Consider the following 21,671-nt stretch of genomic DNA (forward strand, 5'->3'; position numbering starts at 1 on the left):
CTTTTTACTTTGCATTGCTGCCTTGAATTTCATGCTTATTCATTAGGATGAATTTTCCTGGTCTTGTGGTGGCAGGCTTGATGGTGGAGTGGATGGCAGTGGGGGTGATTAGTGGGTTGTAGGGGTGTGTGCAGAGGAGGAGCCATATGAGGAAAGCTCTTTCATGCACTCCTGCCACTGGGAAACTTTTCCTTGGGCAGTATGGGAGGTGGATCATGGAGGCAGGCAACCAATTTCCAAAGTTAAGGCCCCAATTAGGTGCAATTTTTGTAGCCTTAACGCCAGTTTGCCAGTGGTAGAGTTCTATGCGCCACCCTCTCCCGGCCTATGGTTTCCTGCCTCCCTCTCTCTTGAATGGAGGGATTATATTTGCTACTTTCCAGTCTGATGGAACCTTTCCAGAATCTGGCACATTTGGAAAATTAACACCAATGCATCTAATACCTCATTAGCTGCTACTTTTAAAATTCTAGGATAAAGTCTCTATTTAGGACCTGGAGACTTGTTAACTCACATCTCCATCATTTTGCTCAGTAGCACTTCCCTAGTAATGTAGGCCATAGGAACAGGAGTAGGCCATTTGGCCTTTGAGCCTGCTCCGCCATTAAATAGGATCATGGCCATTCCAACAATCCTCATGTCCACTTTCCCTGTAACTCTTAATTCCCTTACTGATCAAAAATCTAACTATCTCAGCCTTAAATATACTTGAAGACTCTGCCCCTACAGTTCTCTGTGGCAAGGAGTTCCCAAGACACTCAACCCTCAGAAGAAATTCCTCCCCGTTTTAGTCTTAAATTGGTGCCCCTTTATTTGAGACTATGCCCTCTGGTCCTAAACTCTCCCATGAGGGGAAACATTCTCTCAAAACCCCTTGCCAAGCCCTATAAGAATCCTGTATCCTATGTGTTTCAAGTACACCAATTTTCACCATGTTCCCCTCTCCCTTCCACCTGTTGATTTACTGGAATGTTTTTAATATCTTCTATAGTGAAGACACAAGCAAAATATTTGTTCATTTCATCCGCCATTTCCTTATTATCTACCTGGGCGGCATGGTGGCACAGTGGTTAGCACTGCTGTCTCACAGTTCCAGGGATCCAGATTCGATCCCCAGCTTGGGTCACTGTCAGTGGAGTTTGCAATTTTTCCCCGTGTCTGGGGTGCGGATGCTCCGGTTTCCTCCCACATTTCAAAGAAGCGCAGGTTAGGTTGATTGGCCATGCTAAATTGACCCTAGTTTCGGGGGATTAGCAGGGTAAATATGTGGGGTTACGGGGATATGGTGGGATTGTTGTCAGTGCAGGCTCGATAGACTGAATGGCCTCCTTCTGTACTGTAGGGATTCTGTGATACTGTTAACTCCCCATTCACATTCTCTAGTGGGCCAAAACTCGCTCTTTTCCTTTTCAAATACCTGCAAGAACTCTTGCTCCCCGTTTTTATATTTCAAGCTGTCTTCCTCTCATACTCTAATCTATATCTCCTAATTAACCTTTCAGTCATTCTCTGCCATTCTCCCTTTCAAACTGGATGTAAAATTCAATCATATTGTAGCAATTGCTGCTTCGAGGTGATTTTACTTTGAGGCCATTAATTAATTCTGTCATATTACACACTACAAGTCTAATATAACCTCCTCGCTGGTTGGTTCCAGAATGTGCTGCTGGAAGAAACTCTCAAAACCATTCCATAAACTCCTCATCCAGGTTACTTTAGTCAGTCTGATTTTTCCCATTTTTATGTCAATTAAAATTGTACACAATTATAAGGGGATTGACATGGAGAGGATACTTCCTCTTGTGGGGCAATCTAGAACAAGAAGTCATAGTTTTAGGATAAGGGGTAGCAAATTTAAAACCACGCTGAGGAGAAATTACTTCTCACAAAAGGTTGAGAATTGGTGTAATTCAATACCCCAGAGTGTGGTGAATGCCAGGACATTGAGAGAACTTAAGGAAGAGGGGACAGATTTTTAATTAGTAAGGGTTTGAAGGGCTAGGGTGAATGGGCAAGAATGTGGAATTGAGGCCGAAATGGTGGAGTAAGCGCGAAGGGCTGAATTGCCTATTCCTGCTCCTAGCTCTTATTATGATTAACGTCACCCAGGATTATTGCTGTCCATTTGTCACAAGCTCCCAATATTTCTTCTTGTTTAGTTTAAAGCCCTGTCTAATTCCCTAATTATGTGTCTCACTAGAACACTGGTCTCATCACAGTTGAGGTATAGATTGCCCCAAAAGTACAGTTTGGTGAGGCTGCATTTGGAGTATTGTGTACAATTCCGGTCGCCTTACTACCGGAAGGATGTTGATGCATTGGAAAGGGTGCAGAAGGGATTTACCAGGATGTTGCCTGGTTTGGAGGATATGGACTATGAAGAAAGATTGAACAAACTTGGATTGTTTTCATTAGAGTGTCGGAGGATGAGAGGGGACCCGATAGAAGTTTACAAGGTCATGACAGGCTTGGATAGAGTGGATAGTCAATCTTTTTTCCCAGGGTCGAAGGTTCAATTAAGTGGGGGTATAAGTTGAGAGTGAGAGGGGGAAAGGTTAAAAGAGATGTAAGGGGCAAAATTTTCACACAGAAGGTGGTGAATGCCTGGAATGCGCTGCAGAAGGAGGTGGTGGAAGCAGATTCTATAACAATGTTCAAGAGGCATCTGGATAGATGAATAGAGGGATATGGACCACATAGAGGCAAGAAAATATTAGATTAGAGGGGCATCTGTGTTGGCACAGACTTGGTGGGCCGAAGGGCCTGCCCTTGTGTTGTATTCTTTGTACAGTTGCTATTTTCCTCAGTACTGGTGCCAGTGCCCCACGAACCAGAAGCCACTTTTCCTTGACATTCTTTGAGTCATGCATTGATCTCTAAACTTCTTTGTCCTCTGCCAATTTGTCCATGGCTCAGGTGATAATCTGGAGATTATTATCTTTGAGGTTCTGCTTCTCAATTTGATACCTTGCTCCTCATATTGACTATGCAGAACATTTTCCCTTGTCTTGTTATGGTACCTACATGGACCACAGCAGCTGGATTCTCCCTCCTCCCAACGCAAGGTCCTCTCCAGCCCTGAGCTGGATGTCCTGAAACCTGGCACCAGGCAGGCAACATACCCTTCAGGACTCTAGCTCTTTGCTGCAGAGAACAATGTCAATCCACCTCACTATATAGTCCCCTACTCTCAGTACATTCCTGTCTTCTCCCTTCCCCTTCAGTGGCTTCCTGGACCATGGTGTCACGGTCAGCCTGCTCATACAGCTTGCAGACCCTGCTTTCTCCCACACAGTTTGGAAGAACCTCCAAACCTGTTTGACATTACAAAGTCTGAGTCTCCTCCATTACTGTCTGCTTTGTCCCTTTACTCACGGGCACATCCTCCTGATTCTCACCACCAACCATAAGGGATGACCCTGTTCTAAGAGGTGTGACTGTCTTCTGGAACAAAGTGTCAAGGCATTTGTCCCCTCCCTGAAGTTGCACAGTGTCTGCAGTTTGGCTTCTAGATCAATAATCCTGATCCAGAATTCCTCTCACTGCTTTACACATTCTACAGATGTGTTTGTCATGGATCACCTTGGTTTCCAGAAACTCTCAGATTCCACAGCTGTAACATAAAACCCATCCAGCATTTGTTACTTACGTTATTTAGTTAATTCAGTTTAATTACTCTTGGTTAATTTAGAATAATTCCTATGCGTGCCACACCTCTTTCCCCCATGAACTTAATTCACAACTTACTCAGTCTACGTCAAACTACTCCCTTACTGATCCCATGGTTTGTAAAGCCTGTCTCTTTTATAGACCCTCTGATTAATCACTTGCAAGTTTAGCTTCCTATTCGAGTAATTAACACCAATTGAACCCACTGCTTTCTGATTGATAGATAACTGCCATCACCAGTTAGTTCCCTGTTTAACAAGCTAGATAACTTACTTGAAGATTGTCCAGTCTATGTCAGAACGTGATTCTTAAGTATTTTTCAGGTTTAAATATAAATTCAGAACTTGCCACGTGAATCTAATTTGCTATTCGTGTGGTCTCCATCTCACTCGGGCACAGTCTCCTTTCTCCTCTCCCACAGACATACAGCAATAGGGTTGATTCTTAAACACAGTCTAAAACGGCCTAGTGAGATATTCACAGATAAAAGCAAAATACTGCGGAGGCTGGAATCTGAAACAAAAACAGAAAATGCTGGAAAATCTCAGCTGGTCTGACAGCATCTGTGGGGAGAGAATAGAGCCAACGTTTTGCATCTGGATGACCCTTCGTTATCCTTCAAAGGGTCCTCTGGACTCAATGTTGGCCCTATTCTCTCAAAGATGCTGTCAGACCAGCTGAGATTTTCCAGCATTTTCTATTTTTGTTGCTGTAGTGAGATATTCAGTTGGCCTTGCCAGTGACACCCACATCCCATGAAAGAATAAAAAAAGTTACTCAGTTACTTCTTGACTTGGAATTTTCTGTCAAGTTATTTTCTTTTAATGTTTGAGATTAGTTGAATCACATGAGAATTAAAGACTCGTATCGGAAACAATGGCCGGGATTTTTATCATTATGGAATCCCTACAGTGCAGAAGAGGCCATCGGCTCATCGAGTCTGCACCAATTCTCTGACAGAGTATCTTACCCAGACCCTCTCCCCTGCCCTATCCCTGTAATCCCACACGTTTACCATGGCTAATTTATCTACCCTACACATTTTGGGGCACTAAGGGCCAATTTAGCATGGTCAATCCATCTAATCAGCACATCTTTGGACTGTGGGAGGAAACCGGAGCACCCGGAGGAAACCCACGCAGACGTGGGGAAAACTTGCAAACATCACACAGACAGTCACCCAAGGCCAGAATTGAACCTGAGTCCCTGGCACTCTGAGGCAGCAGCGCTAATCACTGTGCCAACGTGCTGCCCAATTTCCTGGGTTCCATTATGGGCAGGACTGGTAAATCCTAGCCGTTTTATTTTTACAATATTCATTAAAAATCCAAGTGTGTTCTCTTAATTTTTTTCACTGTAGAATGTAAGTTGAAATCATGCCAACCTTGTAAATTGTGAATGTTAGGACTTCCTGCTGGGACCGTAAGTGCACTTGTTCCTTTATGAATATATCTATTTTAGGTCTGAAGCACAGAATAAAAGTTGCATTCAAAATTGTTTCAGTGGAATGGATTATACTTGGCTTTCAGCTGCACCATACAACTGCTTTAAAGAAGGATTTTGACACAAGTTGGAGTAAAGGAGTGGAGCAAAAGCATATTTTTTTTCATTTGGCTTAATTAGTCCTCTTGAGCTCAAAAGAATGGGAATTTGGCCAAATCCAACTACTCTGTACTTCCTGATTTGTGATCAGAACAGAGCTTCCCCTACCGACCTCCACGATCTCACCTAGATATTTTTGCTTATGTTCTTTATCTGTTGAACAACTACTTAGGGATTTTTATATCATTAGTCATGCTTAGCACTGGAAAAATAAATAATGCCATTCAGATTTTTGTTTTATTCATTCACTCATCACAGGCTAGGCCAGCATTTATTGCCATCCCTAATTGTTGAGAACATGGAGGTGAGCTGCCGCCTAGAGCAGCTGCAGTCTGTCTGGTGTAGGTACAGCCACTGTACTGTTGGAAAGGCAGTTCTAGGATTTGGATCCAACAACAGTGAATGACCCAAGCCAAAATAGTGTATGGCTTGGAGGGGAAATTGCGGGTGGTGGTGATCCAATGTTTCTGCTGTCCTTGTCCTTCTAGGTAGTAGAGTAATGGGTTTGGAAGGTGCTGTCGAAGGAGCCTTGGTGATTTGATTTGATTTTATTTTATTGTTACATGTATTGGGATACAGTGAGAGGTATTGTTTTTGCAGGCTATAATGGACAAAACATACCACTCATGAAGTACATGGAGGAAAACAAAGGATAGGATGTAGAATATAGTGTTGCAACTACAGGTAAGGTGAAGGGAAAGATCAGCTGAGTCTATGATAGGACCGTTCAAAAGTCTGATGACAGCAGGGAAGAAGCTATTCTTGAGTCTGTTGGTACGTGTTTTCACGCATCTGCAGTGTATATTGTTGATGGCACACACTTCTGCTACTGTGGTAAAGAGAGTGAATGTTTAAAATGGTGGATGGGATGGCCATCAAGTGGGCTGTTTTGTCCTAGATGGTGTCAAGCTTCTTGAGTGTTGTTGGAACTGTACTCATCCAGGCAAGTGGAAATTATTCAATCACACTCCTGATTTTGCCTTGTAGCTGGTGGACGGGTTTTGGGGAGTGAGGAGGAGAGTTATTCTCCACATTACTTCCAGCCTCTGATTTGTCCTTGTAGCCAGAGTATTTATACAACTGATTCACTCGCATCACATTTTAACCTGAAAGAACTCTGGGTTTTGGACAGGTGAGAATATAAAATTTAAAAAAAAATCAAAGCTGACTCCAAATCTCTTCAAGCTACCTCTCTCCAAGTAAAACAGAAATGGGGCAAGGGGTACCCAATTGATTCTCAGGTGGGTCAGTTGCTAAATCCTTTAAAGGAAGCTGTGTGGCTCCATTTTAACACCTTTTGATTTTTAACTCCATGCCGGCTGAGTTTCCCACCATCACCTTCTGTAGGGCAACTAAGGCTGCATGACATAAGTAGGTTTTGCTAATTATTCTGAGATCCGAAGAATTAACTTAACAAAAATGTCATTCATCCCGTATCTGTTTTGAGGATTTTGGTTTGTGTAAACTAGTTTCTACACGTGCTTATTTCTTTCAAAATAATTTGTTGTTTTATGACGTGCAGTGGGACATTTGAGAGATATCTTGCGGCAGAACCTTGATGCAGGCTTGCCTTCCATAAAATAAGTTTTCTTTCCTTCTGTTACTTTTCAGAGCTGCCAGAAAACTGGACTGACACAAAGGAATCCTTACAGGAAGGGATGGTCTTTCATCTTAAATATCTGGGTGTGACTGTAGTGGACCAGCCAAAAGGAGAAGGGATGGCATCCGCAGCCATTCGACGGATAATTACTGTGGTAAATGTTTTATTTTATAAACTTTGGTGAATGCTGATTTCCTGCAACCTGCTAGCAATATTTTATATTGATACACAATTCATTGTGGAACTTTAATTCTTGTATCACTGAAGCAAGTTCAGCATTATAATAAGTGCTGGGTGTCATTCACCATTGGCTGCACACAGAAATATGACTTTACCAGGGCCTTTGGCTGCAGCGGGAACACAAAATTGTTCCGGCAGCACGGTTCATAATCAAAAGCATCAGTGAAGTCTAGCAGTGAGGTGCTGGTGAGGCCATCCCCTCTATGATCATAAGCTGAAGACATACTCCTTGAGGTTAGTCTTCAGCTCAATGACAGATGAGCGTTTTTTTATGATTTTCAATATTTCAGTTTAGCACTTTTTAAAAACATGTACACACATCTTTAAATGCTTTTAGAAACTTTTAAAACTTTTCAATACTCAAATTATCTTTGAACACCCAGTAACTGTCCTTGGCGAACATCTCCGATCAAATAGCTTACTCTTCACAGGAGCGACAAATTCATAGTGGACCTTCGTTTTAAGAATTTCAAGTGCGATCTGGGAAAAAAGCAAGTTAAATAAATTCCGATCTCATTTCACATGAGTAACATACAAATCTCTCCACCTCCTACTCAGGACCTATGCTGAAACTGTCCAGAGTGATTCAGAAGAAGTTTCAACCCCACACCAATCCCCCCCCCCGCCCTGCAAATTCCCCATTCCATAAACATGTGGAGAAGGATTTACAGACACTAGGATTCATAACTCTTATTACAAGAGAAATTTTCCCTCAGTGTACCCGAACAGGTGCCGGAGTGTGGTGGTTAGAGGATTTTCATAGTAACTTCACTGCAGTGTTAATGTAAGCCTACTTGTGACACTAATAAATAAACTTAAGAGTGAGAAATTGGAATATGAGTAAACTGGCAAGGAATATAAAAATAGTCATAAGCTTCTACAAGAATATTAAAAGGAAGAGATTAGCTAAAGTAAATATTCCCTTCGAGGGAATTCAATAATGGGAAACAAGAGAATGGCAGAGACGTTTTGTGTCTGTCTTCACAAAGATTATTCCAATAATGGAAAATTGAGGGGTAAAAGAGAGGGAGGAACTTACAACAATCACTGTCACTGGAAAAAATATACCAGGAAAGCTGTGACTAAAGGCTTACAAGTCCCATGAATCAGATGGCTTGCATCCAAGGCATTTAAGAGAAGTGCTGCAGAGATGGTGGATATGTTTGTTGTAATCTTCCAAAATTCCCAAGACTCTGGGAAAGTCCCAGCAGATTGGAAAACTGCAAATATAACACTCCTGTTCAAGAAGGAAGATGTCAAAAAGCTGGAAACTATAGGGCAGTTAAACAAACATCTGAAATTGGAAAAATGCTGGGAATCCAATGTTAGGAAGTAGTAGTAAGACTAGAAAATCATAATACAATCAGTGTCAGTGTGGTCTTTTAAAAGGGAAATAGTATTTGACAAGTTTATTAGAATTCTTTGAAGAAACAACAAGCAATATGGATAAAGGGGAATCAGTAGATGTCTTATATTTGGATTTCCAAAAGGCATTCGGGTGCCACGTAAACAGTTATGACACATGGTAAGAGCCCATGGTTTTGTGTTAACAGATTTGCAAAGACAGAGGATTGGCTAATATGGAACAGAGAGGTCATTGGGTCATTTTCAGGGTGGCAAACTGTAACGAATGGGGAGCTACAGGGATCAGTACTGGGACCTGAACTTGTTATGATCTATATTAATGACTTGGATGCAGGGACAGAGTATGTTGTAAAAATAATTGTTGATGATACAAAGCAAGGAAAGCAAGCTGTAAATACAGTTGAGAATACAGAGTCTGCAGAGGGACAGTGAAAAAGTTAAGAGAGCAAAAATTTGTTAAATGGAGTATAATGTGGGAAAACGTGAGGTTACTAACTTTGGGAGTAAGAATAGAAAAGCATGATATTATTTCAAAAGAGAGACTGCAGAATGCTGCAGTACAAAGAGATCTGGATGTCCGTGTATATGAATCACAAATGGGGAACAGGTACAGCAAGTAATTAGGAAGACAAGTGCAATGTTGGTCTTTATTGCAAGGGAGATGGAGAGTGAAAGCTGAACATAGAACATTACAGCGCAGTACAGGCCCTTCGGCCCTCGATGTTGCGCTGACCTGTGAAACCAATTTAAAGCCCATCTAACCTACACTATTCCAATTTCATCCATATGTTTGTCCAATGACCATTTAAATGCCCTTCATGTGGGCGAGTCCACTACTGCTGCAGGCAGGGCATTCCACGCCCTTACTACTCTCTGAGTAAAGAACCTACCTCTGACATCTGTCCTATATCTCTCACCCCTCAATTTAAAGCTATGTCCCCTCGTGCTAGCCATCACCATCCGTGGAAAAAGGCTTTCACTGATCCTCACTAATCCTCTGATCATCTTATATGCCTCTATTAAGTCACCTATTAACCTTCTTCTCTAAGGAAAACAGCCTCAAGTCCTTCAGCCTTTCCTCATAAGACCTTCCCACCATATCAGGCAACATCCTGGTAAATCTCCTCTGCACCCTTTCCAACACTTCCACATCTTTCCTATAATGCGGCGACCAGAACTGTACGCAATACTCCAAGTGCACCAGAGTTTTGTACAGCTGCAACGTGACCTCATGGCTCCGAAACTCAATCCCTCTACCAATAAAAGCTAACGCACCGTACGCCTTCTTAACAACCCTATCAACATGGGTGCCAACTTTCAGGGATCTATGCACATGGACACCGAGATCTCTCTGCTCATCCACACTACCAAGTATCTTACCATTAGCCCAGTACTCTGTATTCCTGTTTATCCTTCCAAAGTGAATCACCTCACACTTTTCTGCATTAAACTCCATTTGCCACCTTTCAGCCCAGCTCTGCAGCTTATCTATGTCCCTCTGTAACCTGCAACATCCTTCCGCACTGTCCACAACTCCACCGACTTTAGTGTCATCCACAAATTTACTAACCCATCCTTCTACGCCCTCATCCAGGTCATTTATAAAAATGACAAACAGCAGTGGCCCCAAAACAGATCCTTGCAGTACACCACTAGGAACTGAACTCCAGGATGAACATTTCCCATCAACCACCACCCTGTCTTCTTACAGCTAGCCAATGTCTGATCCAAACCACTAAATCACCCTCAATCCCATGCCTCCGTATTTTCTGCAATAGCTTACCATGGGGAACCTTATCAAACGCTTTACTGAAATCCATATACACCACATCAACTGCTTTACCCTCATCCACCTCTTTGGTCACCTTCTCAAAATAAGGTTTGTGAGGCACGACCTACCCTTCACAAAACCGTATTGACTATCCCTAATCGAATTATTCCTTTCTAGATGATTATAAATCCTATCTCTTATAATCCTTTCCAAAACTTTGCCCACAACAGAAGTAAGGCTCACTGGTCTATAATTACCAGGGTTGTCTCTACTTCCCTTCTTGCCAGAGAAGATCAGGAATCAGTATAAGTCTGCAAGAACAGGGGTAAACTGGATTTGGTGCGAGTTAGGATATGGGTAGCAGAGTCTTGCATGAGTTCATGTTTTATGAAGGGTGGGAGGTGGGAAGCCAGCAAGGGGATTATCAGAACGTACAGTCAAGTCTAGAAGTAAAAAAGGACAGGGATCAGCAATTAATGAGTGGAAGTGAAGCAGAAACTCACAATGTTACAAAGATGAAAGCAAGTGAAAGTCTTGGTGTTGAAACCGATGTGGATTTGGAAGCTCATCCCAGATCCAAAGGGGATGCAAGGATTGTGAATGGTTTACTTCAGCCTGAGTGAGTGATTGGGGAGATGTAAGCAATTGATGGCTGGGGAATGGAATCTGTGAGAGGGCCTTGGGCTTTCCCACTGTGGAGCTGGAGAAAAATATCTTCATCAAATACTGGAGGTCAGCATACTGCATGACTTACAGACAAACAAGTAAACTTACCAAACAACAGAGAGAGTTAGAAAAAAGTTAAATGTTGTTTTTATAAACAGCGTATTCATGCCATTGTTTCTCCACAGATTGCGTAGTCTGAGGAGTTTGTTAACTTGAGTCATTGTATCCGAGAGCTGTTTATCCCAGGCACTAAACAAAGGTCTTGCAGGCCTTCTCTTTCTAGTTGTGAACAGCAATGGGTAAAACAGTCTTATTGTAGGGCCTTTATGAGTGGAGTATATGGAGTAAACAGGCAGGCAAATGGTTGTCACAGAAAGCGGAGTTTGACAGGAAAATAAATGTCTATTCAGTTAACACAGCACCCTGGCAAAGGTTTGAATTAATATCATTTCTGGACAAATTAAAGTTTACTCTATTGCACCATTTAGAATTCTATAACTCTGCATCTGACTCTCATCTGAAATGGTTCTTGGTTCAATTCATGTCACCTCTGGACAACATTTACGTCAAAATCAATATTCACAAAGAAATGAATGAACTCGTGCTGAAAGAACAAAATTGGCACAAGGACAGTGCCTTGAGACTGGCAACCTGAGGACAGAGTCCATGTCGTATTTAGAATCTTGCCAGTTTTCTGAGAGAAAATAAAAATTAGAACCCAAGGTCAATTAATAGGATACACAGGGTGCACCGGGTGGGGTCAAGGGTCATGTGGGCCACTCGGAGCGCAGGACAAGACCAGCACACACAGCGGATAACTAGTCCAGTGCACCACCATACCAATGCAGCATGTAACCAAATTGTCCAGGTAAGTTATTTTACTCAAACAATTAAAGTTAATTCATGGTAGCTTATAAAAATGCCTGTTTTTTTTGAGTATTCAGATTTGAGACACTGGATTTGTACTTAGCTGTCAAATGTGGCTTTGGCAAAACTATGGGCAACAGGCCAAGGGCAACAAAAAACACATTGCATTTATTGGGACATTTAACCTTTGACGGTGACAACAAGAAAGTTTTATCTGGTAAATTCAAAAGAAACCTTGGGGCATCTTTCCAAGTTTAAACCCCACACTGGTTTTTGTCAGCAAACAGTAGTCAGAAATGCTGATGTCAGCGAAAAATCTGATGGTTGGCAAATAGTTAATAAAAGATTGATGACGAAAGTCAGTACAGTTTTAGCACACTAGAATTCCAGAAGTCCAAGTATATTGACCACTTTCTTTAAAGTATCACTGAGGCCAGCACTAAAACTATACAAAGCACGGGTGTATTGTACGTCCTGGTTTGTCACAATTACAATTTGAGAGCAGTTTGAGTGCTCGGCACTATATTATATTGTACTCCTGTGTTGCTCTGTACACAAGTATACACAAATACTTCAACAGGAGGGCAGAACTCTACTAACCAGCTCGGACTTTGGGTGAAATTCTAATGTTAGGGAAACTGAGGGGACAATCAACTATTTTCTCATGTTAGAAACACTTAAAAGTGGTATTTGGTTCTATTCAAACTTTAATTCTAAACGTTGTGATAAAGTTAATTTAGTAAAAAATGTTTTATTCATTCGTGAGACATGGGTGTCGCTGGCTGGCCAGCATTTATTGCCCATCCCTAGTTGCCGGAGGTCAGTTGAGAGTCAACCACATTGCTGTGGCTCTGGAGTCGCATATAGGCCAGACCGGGTAAGGATAGCAGGTTTCCTTCCCTGATGGACATTAGTGAACCAGATGGGTTTTTCCGACAATCGGCAATTGTTTCATGGTCATCAGCAGATTATTAATTCCAGATTTTTAAAAAAAAAGTGAATTCAAATTCCACCATCTGCCGTGGCGGGATTCGAACCCTGGTTCCCAGAACATGTGCTGAGTTTCTGGACTAACAGCCTAGAAATAATGCCACCAGGCCATTAACCCCCCTGCAGTGTGATTTATATTGGAGAGGAGAGACGGATCCAGAGGCTTGGATTTTGTGGTCCAAATAGCACCGAATGTGGAGACATTCACTGATAGAGGGCTTCAGCAGTGCTACACGTTCTCACACTTACGCCAGAAACAGGAAGTTGATGTGTGCCTTGAAGGGCCCCAGAGGAGACCACACTAATGGTCATGCCAGGTCTCTCTGCAAAGTGGCAGGCTGCTGTAATTCAACAATTTGGGTTAATAGCCCAGACGTTACGTACATTTTCATTCAGGACAGCAATAGGCAACCCCAGAACCAGCTCAGCAGCTCTGGCAACACAAATGTAATGGTTGTGCTGGATCCCTTTTTTTGAACATCAACTTAATGATCAATTTTACATTATTCACGTGTTGCAAAAAGGAACATATTCAGTTCAAACCAAATTTTACTTTCCAAAGTAGGGATTGCAAAATTATATTTCGGCTTAAAATGTTCATGTTGAAACAAAATTAAACAAGCACGCTGACAGTGACTGTCACATGACAACCCTGCAGCCTCCATACAAATTAACTACAGAAAAAATATTGCTGAAAATGATTGCCACAGGGCTCTTTATAGCTGGGTGCATTTACTGCATCATTTAGTAAATTCTGACTTTTTAAAAAGCTGAAGAACTATAGATGAAAATTTTATTCTTTGATGGAAAAGCTGTGTCGCTTTACTTGATGACACTGTGCACAGAAGGAAATCTTTGAAACATATGGGCAACATTAATAGGAGCAGCTCAATAGAGTATCCAAAACCAGAATGCAATCAATAAGCATCAGTTAACACCATTAAATTATATGCACGGTTATCAGTGGGAGGGATGACGAGCAGAGTAGACTGTTTACCATGTACTTAATCAAAGACATTTTTAAAAACAAAGCACTTTATTTTTCCACTGCCATTTTTTCCTGAAAGGACTTTGTGTTAGTTGAGTAAAATGGATAAATAAAACGGGAATAGGAATCAGACTGTCAAGTTTCCGCCCACATTCAATAAATGCCATGAAAACACATTATCGGGAAAAACAAAAAATTGAATATTTTCTGCTAGAAATGTTCTGGTTATAGATTTTAAACTATGGGAATATACAACTTAATTAAGGCAGGGTGTGACCTCACTGTACCTTTAAAAAATCATGATCTCTGCAGCTCTCACAGCCTCAGCTTATTTCATTGTTGCTAAGTTGTCTGTAGGAGTTTTTATTGCTCCTTCAGTGGACAAATGGGGTTTGTTTATTTTTACTCCAGGATCTTATGACCCTGCATTGTTAGGAGGATGACTGGTTGGCAGGCCATGTGTTTTTGGACAGTTGTTTTTCCTTCCTAGTGAATTTAAGGTTTCATTTTCTGTTTGGCTGACTGCAGTTTACTTTAGAAGGGACATCAAGTTGTAAGGAAGTGTTTCTCTCTCTCTCTCTCTCCCTGGTTTTGGAAATTCTGCTGGTCAGCTGAAAGCAAGAGTTCTTGCCTTCCTGGAGTAGAGAATCTGCTGTTGGTGGTTTCACCAGAGTCTCTCCCTGGTGTTCTGGGAAGCTGTTCTGACTCCAAGCTTGTCTGTATGTGCCTCAAGAGAACTACAGCATTCAACCACAAGGGTAGGTTCCAGTACCATGTGAGCATTAGTCTTTGCTGTGGAAGGGGCTTTATTTATGGGATGTTGCTTTGATTGGAACATTTCCTATATTCATTAAGGGTTAGACATTATCATGGTTATTTTGTTTTTGTTTGCAATTGATAAAAGTTATTGCTAATTTTTTTCTATACATGTTAACTGTATTCTTAAATAAACTTTGTTTGGTAAAAGCTCCCTAGTAGGTTGTTTGAATCATGCCTGAAGTGAAACACATCATGCTTACCCTAGCCAAATTCAAAGTGCAAAACTTATGGTCCAGGCGGACTTCATAAAACACTTTGTTATAATTCCGGTCAGAAACTCCAAAGGACAGAGCGACAGTGTGAATCTACCCAGCGCATTTAATATGTTCATGTGCCTCGCAACACTGCAAACATGCTTCCTGAAGGCATAAGAATGGGTGCAGAACATGAATATATTTAAATGGGATGTTAAGATTCAAAGGATAAGATATGCAAGTTGTGAAGGAAAGGTGTCATAGGGAAGATTGGTGAAGGGGTTTATTTTTCAAAAGCTATTTTAGAGATGAAGGTAATTAAGTCCAAGAGAGTGCAGTTCTAAAGAAATTAATAGATATCTAAGGGGAAAAACGTATTAAAGACAATTTTTATTTAGATCTCAGCCAGCAGAAGGAATAGCTGCTTAACTCCCAGCAAGAACAAGGGAGGGAATCTATGCATGGAACCAGAGGAAATGGGCGAGATACTAAATGAGTACTTTGCCTCAGTATTCACCAAAGAGAGGAATTTGATGGATGAGGAGCCCAGGGTAGGGTGTGTAGATATTCTGGGTCATGTCGATATCAAAAAGGTGGTGTTATTGGGCGTCTTAAAAAGCATTAAAGTAGATAAATCCCCAGGGCCTGATGGGATTTACCCCAGAATACTGAGGGAGGCAAGGGCGGAAATTGCTGGGGCCTTGACAGAAATCTTTGTTTCTCATTGGCTACAGGTGAAGTTCCAGAGGACTGGAGGATAACCAATGTTGTTCCACTGTTTGTTTAAGAAGAGCAGCAGGGATAATCCAGGAAATTATAGGCCAGGGAGCTTTACAGCAGTGGTAGGGAAATTATTGGAAAAGATTCTTGGGGACAGGATTTACTCACATTTGGAAACAAATGGACTTATTAGTGATAGACAGCATAGTTTAGTGAAGGGGAGGTCGTGCCTCATTTCCTTGAAAAACTCAATCAAGTTAGTGACGAAGATGTTAGATAAGGGAAAGGCAGTGGATGCTGTATACATGGACTTCAGTAAAGCCTTTGACAAGGTACCTCATGGTATACTGGTACAAAAGGTGAAGACACACGGAATCGAAGGAGAGCTGGCAAGATGGATGCAGAACTGGCTTGGCCATAGAAGACAGAGGGTACCAGTGGTGGGGTACTTTTCTGAAATAAAGGCTGTGACTAGCGCTGTTCCACAGGGATCAGTTCTGGGATCTTTGTTGTTCATAGTATATATAAATGATTTAGAGGAAAATGTAGCTGGTCTGATTAGTAAGTTCGCAGACAACACACAAATTGGTGGAGTTGCGGATAGCAAAGAGAATTGTCAGAGGATACAGCAAGATATAGACCGGTTGGCAAAGCCACATTTGACAGCTAAGTACAAATCCAGTGTCTCAAATCTGAATACTCAAAAAAAACAGGCATTTTTATAAGCTACCATGAATTAACTTTAATTGTTTGAGTAAAATAACTTACCTGGACAATTTGGTTACATGCTGCATTGGTATGGTGGTGCACTGGACTAGTTATCCGCTGTGTGTGCTGGTCTTGTCCTGCGCTCCGAGTGGCCCACATGACCCTTGACCCCACCCGGTGCACCCTGTGTATCCTATTAATTGACCTTGGGTTCTAATTTTTATTTTCTCTCAGAAAACTGGCAAGATTCTAAATACGACATGGACTCTGTCCTGAGGTTGTCAGTCTCAAGGCACTGTCCTTGTGCCAATTTTGTTCTTTCAGCACGAGTTCATTCATTTCTTTGTGAATATTGATTTTGACGTAAATGTTGTCCAGAAGTGACATGAATTGAACCAAGAACCACTTCAGATGAGAGTCAGATGCAGAGTTATAGAATTCTAAATGGTGCAATAGAGTAAACTTTAATTTGTCCAGAAATGATATTAATTCAAACTTTTGCCAGGGTGCTGTGTTAACTGAATAGACATTTATTTTCCTGTCTAACCTCCGCTTTCTGTGACCACCATTTGCCTGCCTGTTTACTCCATATACTCCACTCATAAAGGCCCTACAATAAGACTGTTTTATCCATTGCTGTTCACAACTAGAAAGAGAAGGCCTGCAAGACCTTTGTTTAGTGCCTGGGATAAACAGCTCTCGGATACAATGACTCAAGTTAACAAACTTCTCAGACTACGCAATCTGTGGAGAAACAATGGCATGAATACGCTGTTTATAAAAACAACATTTAACTTTTTTCTAACTCTCTGTTGTTTGGTAAGTTTACTTGTTTGTCTGTAAGTCATGCAGTATGCTGACCTCCAGTATTTGATGAAGATATTTTTCTCCAGCTCCACAGTGGGAAAGCTCAAGGCCCTCTCACAGACTCCGTTCCCCAGCCACCAATTGCTTACATCTCCCCGATCACTCACTCAGGCTGAAGTAGACCATTCACAATCCTTGCATCCCCTTTGGATCTGGGATGAGCTTCCAAATCCACATCGGTTTCAACATCAAGACTTTCACTTGCTTTCATCTTTGTAACATTGTGAGTTTCTGCTTCACTTCCACTCATTAATTGCTGATCCCTGTCCTTTTTTTACTTCTAGACTTGACTGTACGTTCTGATAATCCCCTTGCTGGCTTCCCACCTCCCACCCTTCATAAAACATGAACTCATGTAAGACTCTGCTACCCATATCCTAACTCACACCAAATCCAGTTGATCCTTGTTCTTGCAGACCTAAACTGATTCCTGGTCTGGCAACAACTTGGTTTTAAAATTTTCATCCTTGATTTAAATTCTCTTAAATAGCCTCTCCCCTTCCCCAGCCCTGTAAACTCCTCCAGCCACCACCCCCACCGTCTTGAGTTACAGCCCGAAGATGGGCCCAACCCAAGGCATCACAAATTCCACAAGGAGGCAGGTTCCAAATCCATCCCAGCAGGAACAGGGATTGAGCCCTGTGCTGACGTTTGTAATCTGATCCACACCAACTGTCCAGCCAACTGGTTCAACCAAGTGCCAAGGAGTGTCCAGTTTCAATAGCAACATGTATTCATGGTAGCACAGTGGTTAGCACTGCTGCTTCACAGCTCCACGGACCTGGGTTCGATTCCCGGCTTGGGTCACTGTCTGTGTGGAGTTTGCACGTTCTCCTCGTGTCTGCGTGGGTTTCCTCCAGGTGCTCCGGTTTCCTCCCACAGTCCAAGGATGTGCGGGTTAGGTTGATTGGCCATGCTAAAATTGCCCTTCAGTGTCCTGAGATGTGTAGATTAGAGGGATTAGCGGGTAAATATGTAGGGATAAGGGGGTGGGGCCTGGGTGGGATTGTGGTTGGTGCAGACTCGATGGGCCGAATGGCCCCTTTCTGCACTGTAGGGTTTCTATGAATCTATGTACTTCTGCATACGCGTTGTAGCTGGAGATATGGATAGTGATGGTAGCGACTCCAATTTCTTTCGTACATGACTGATCAAGAAGCAGAGAAACAGGAAAGTCTCTGGATACATAACTGCATATTTCTGGGAATGAGGAAAGAAAATGTCATAAACAGGGCAAATGGGATTGTAAGCTTCACATATAAGGATGTTAAATGAGAAAAGCAAGAGGATAATGTTCCAGTTGTAGTTATATGTGCAATTTGGAGTACCCATTATATCCAGGAAATGATTGTCATGGATATTGTGCAAGGTAAATTCTAGGAAATCCAATCGAAAGGGCCTGAGTTGTGACAAGTTTAAAACCTGGTGGGGCCACACAAAGTACCCTATAGCATTATTTTCATTTGACTTTTTTCCATTCCAAATATTGCTTAATATACTGGCAAGGGTTGTTTTTAATGATGGAATCTTTCCAAGAATCTCTTTGATAAAAAAGTGCTATCTTTAAAATGTATGTTTTAGCATTCGTTGATTGAATTGCCTATGTGTACAAACTCTGTGTTTATTTCTGCTCTTTTCTCTCCTCCCAGCCAATCTCATGACTTTATATTTCATTCCCCTCATTTATTTCTCTGTGAAGCACCATGGGACATTTTGTATATTAAAGGAGGTGTATGATGCAAGCTGCTGTAACATGATCTAAGACCGCATTGCATTTTTCTCTTGACCTGGAATTTTAGATTTTGGAGTTTCCAGCTGTTGCTGGTAATGGGTTTAAGACTGAACATTTTGAGTGGCTTTCTATTTGAGATTTTAAACTTTAGTTTAATACCAGGTGTTTATTATGCCTCTTGCATTTAGTTTAGTAAATGTCACACTTGCTGCTGCTGTTGTAGGACTTCAGTCCACTTGATATTTTGTTGCATCCTTAAAATGGCAAAATGTAAAGTGTATTTATTCGTGTCACAAGTAGGCTTGCGTTAATACTGCAATGAAGTAACTGTGAAAATCCCCTAGCCGCCACACTCCGGCGCCTGTTTGGGTACACCTGAGGTAGAATTTAGCATGGCCAATGCACCTAACCAGCACGTCTTTCAGACTTGTGGTAGGAAACCGGAGCACTCGGAGGAAACCCAGGCAGACACTGGGGAGAATGTGCAGACTTCGCACAGATAGTGACCCAAGCTGGGAATCGAATCCAAGTCCCTGGCGCTGTGAGGCAGCAATGCCACTGTGCCCCATGGAACTTACTTCTAGAACTGACACATTCAAGCAAGCTCCATGTGGTCTTTCTGTTCTTAGAAGCCCCACAATAGAATCATTTTTTTAGTGTCCCAAAAACCTTTTGACATGATGTACAGTCCATGATGCATAATAATTTTTAAAGAACAGAAACAGGTCTTTGGCCAACAGGTCCATACCAATGTTTTTTTTAACTTTATTCTTTAATGGATGTAGGTGTTGCTGGCAAAGTCAGCATTTGTTGTCCATCATTCATTGCCCTTGAACTGAGTGGTTTGCCAAGCCATTTTAGAGGGCAGTTAAGAATCAAGCACTTGCTGTGGCCCCAGAGTCACGGGTAGGCCAGACCTGGTAAGGATGGCAGATTTCCTTCCCTAAAGGACATAGTGAACCAGATGGGATTTTACAGCAATCGGTAATGGTTTCATGGTCCCAATGACTGAGACTAGCTTTCAATTCCAGATTTTTTTCTATTAATTCTGATTCCAGCAGCTGCCAAAGTGGAATGTGAATCCATGCTTCTAGAACATCAGGCCTAGACACCTGGATTATGAGCACAGTGACATTGCCACTGTGCCACCATCTCCCTGTTTGTGCTCTACACAAATCTCCTCCCACCCTGCTTCACCTAACTCCATAAACATATCTTTCTATTCCTTTCTTCCTTATGTGTTTGTCTAGCTTTGTCTTGAAGTCACCTCTACTGGCCAGCTAGTCAGTTACTCCTTGTGGTAGCAAGTTCCATTCTCTGGGGTAAAGAAATTAATACTGAAGCCCCTATTGGCTTTATTCGTAACATTCCCATCACACTAGTGCCAGACACTGACCATCTCCAACAAGAGAGAATCTAACCATCTCCACTTGGTATTCAATGATTAGTTCTTGTTTCATCCACAAACGGAAGCATCTCTATATGAATGCTATGGAACCCTTTAATAACCTCTGGGACTTTTTATCAGATCACCCCTCAGTCTTTTCTTTCCTGAAGAAAAGGACACCAGCATGTTAAATCTCTAATTTCTAGTAAATATTTTTTGCACCATCTTCACTGCCTGCATATCCTTTTAAAAGTATGGAGATCAGAACTGTTCATGATACACAAAAGTGTGGTGTTATCAGCTTTGTATGTGAATTTAATATGACTGCTTTTCCATTCCATCCTTTAGAAATTAATTTCTTTGCTTTTTTTCACAATCTTATTAACTTGAGTTAATAAATCTTCATGATTGACATATCTGTGCCCTGCAGATCCCTCTGCTCCTTGAATTGACATAGAAACTTATTTTCTAAGGAGTTTGTGGCCTTATTATTCCGAACAAAATATAGTACTGTACATCACACTTGCTCATACTGAAGCTCATTTGCTAATTACTGCCCATTTTGCAAGTTTATTAATGTCTTCCTGTATTTTGCCACTTCATATTCTTCATATTAAATATATCCAGTCAACCTCACCCTGCAAACCTGCCCATGCAATTTAATGTCATCTGCATATTTTGAAATTGTACTCGAGGTAATTTGTGTGAATGGTGAATGATCTCTTTGGAATAGCTTTTGACAATCTGAGTTTCTACCTTTAACTATTACCCTCTGTTTTAAGTTCTGTTGTTTATGCTATCCATTCTTCTAATGGCAGCAAAATAATGGCAATGTTGCCTCGTATTTACTAAGCAGATTAATGTGATGGATGTAACATTAGAAGAGATGAGAAAATGTATAAAGGCAATTTAGATGGGAGGAAGAGAGGCAATTGGAAGATGAATCATTTTTAGAGAAGATGGTCCCATGCACCTTTATTGAATTGCCTGGGAGCTATAGTTCCCCATTGCTTTCTTCATGGCAATGCTTCAGCCAATCACATTTGTTCTTTAGTAAAACATAATTGTCAATGTTGTTACTAAATTAGATGCTTATTGTCAGAGTTTTGGGCCTCTCTCTGAGCTGGTTTTTATGGGGTGCTGCAGATGTGCTCCCCCCCCCGACCCACCCTTAGAATTTCACCTAGGTTGGGACTTGGCTACCCATTGGGTTTTACCCCCCCCCCCCCCCCCCCCAGCTTCTTCAAACCTGCGGGCATGAGAGCGTAGGCGGACTACACTACAATTATTGATATGAACAAAACTTCAAACATTTCACACTGCACCATGTTATATATTTGCCTTCCACTACTAGTATGTGAAATTCTCTTCACTGCAAAGGATGAAATTTTCTCCTGCCATTTAATAAGGATACAACGTGACATGAACATGCATGGAAAATATATGGACAGTTGATCAAAAACTTGTTCAAGGAGACCCATTTTTA

The 21,671-nt window shown here is 41.6% G+C and overlaps 1 protein-coding gene across 2 annotated transcripts in view; it reads left to right on the forward strand.

Annotated features, from left to right (window-relative positions):
* The window catches only part of LOC144493650 (low density lipoprotein receptor adapter protein 1-B), a 114,567-nt gene that overhangs the window by 43,135 nt on the left and 49,761 nt on the right, over positions 1–21,671 (forward strand). For both annotated transcript variants that reach the window (XM_078212931.1, XM_078212932.1), the window contains exon 2: positions 6,883–7,025. In XM_078212931.1, the coding sequence (XP_078069057.1) occupies positions 6,883–7,025 (143 nt within the window). The remainder of the gene's footprint in view (positions 1–6,882; positions 7,026–21,671) is intronic.

This window comes from Mustelus asterias, chromosome 5 (assembly GCF_964213995.1).
Source record: "Mustelus asterias chromosome 5, sMusAst1.hap1.1, whole genome shotgun sequence".
NCBI classification, from domain to species: Eukaryota; Metazoa; Chordata; class Chondrichthyes; order Carcharhiniformes; family Triakidae; genus Mustelus; species Mustelus asterias.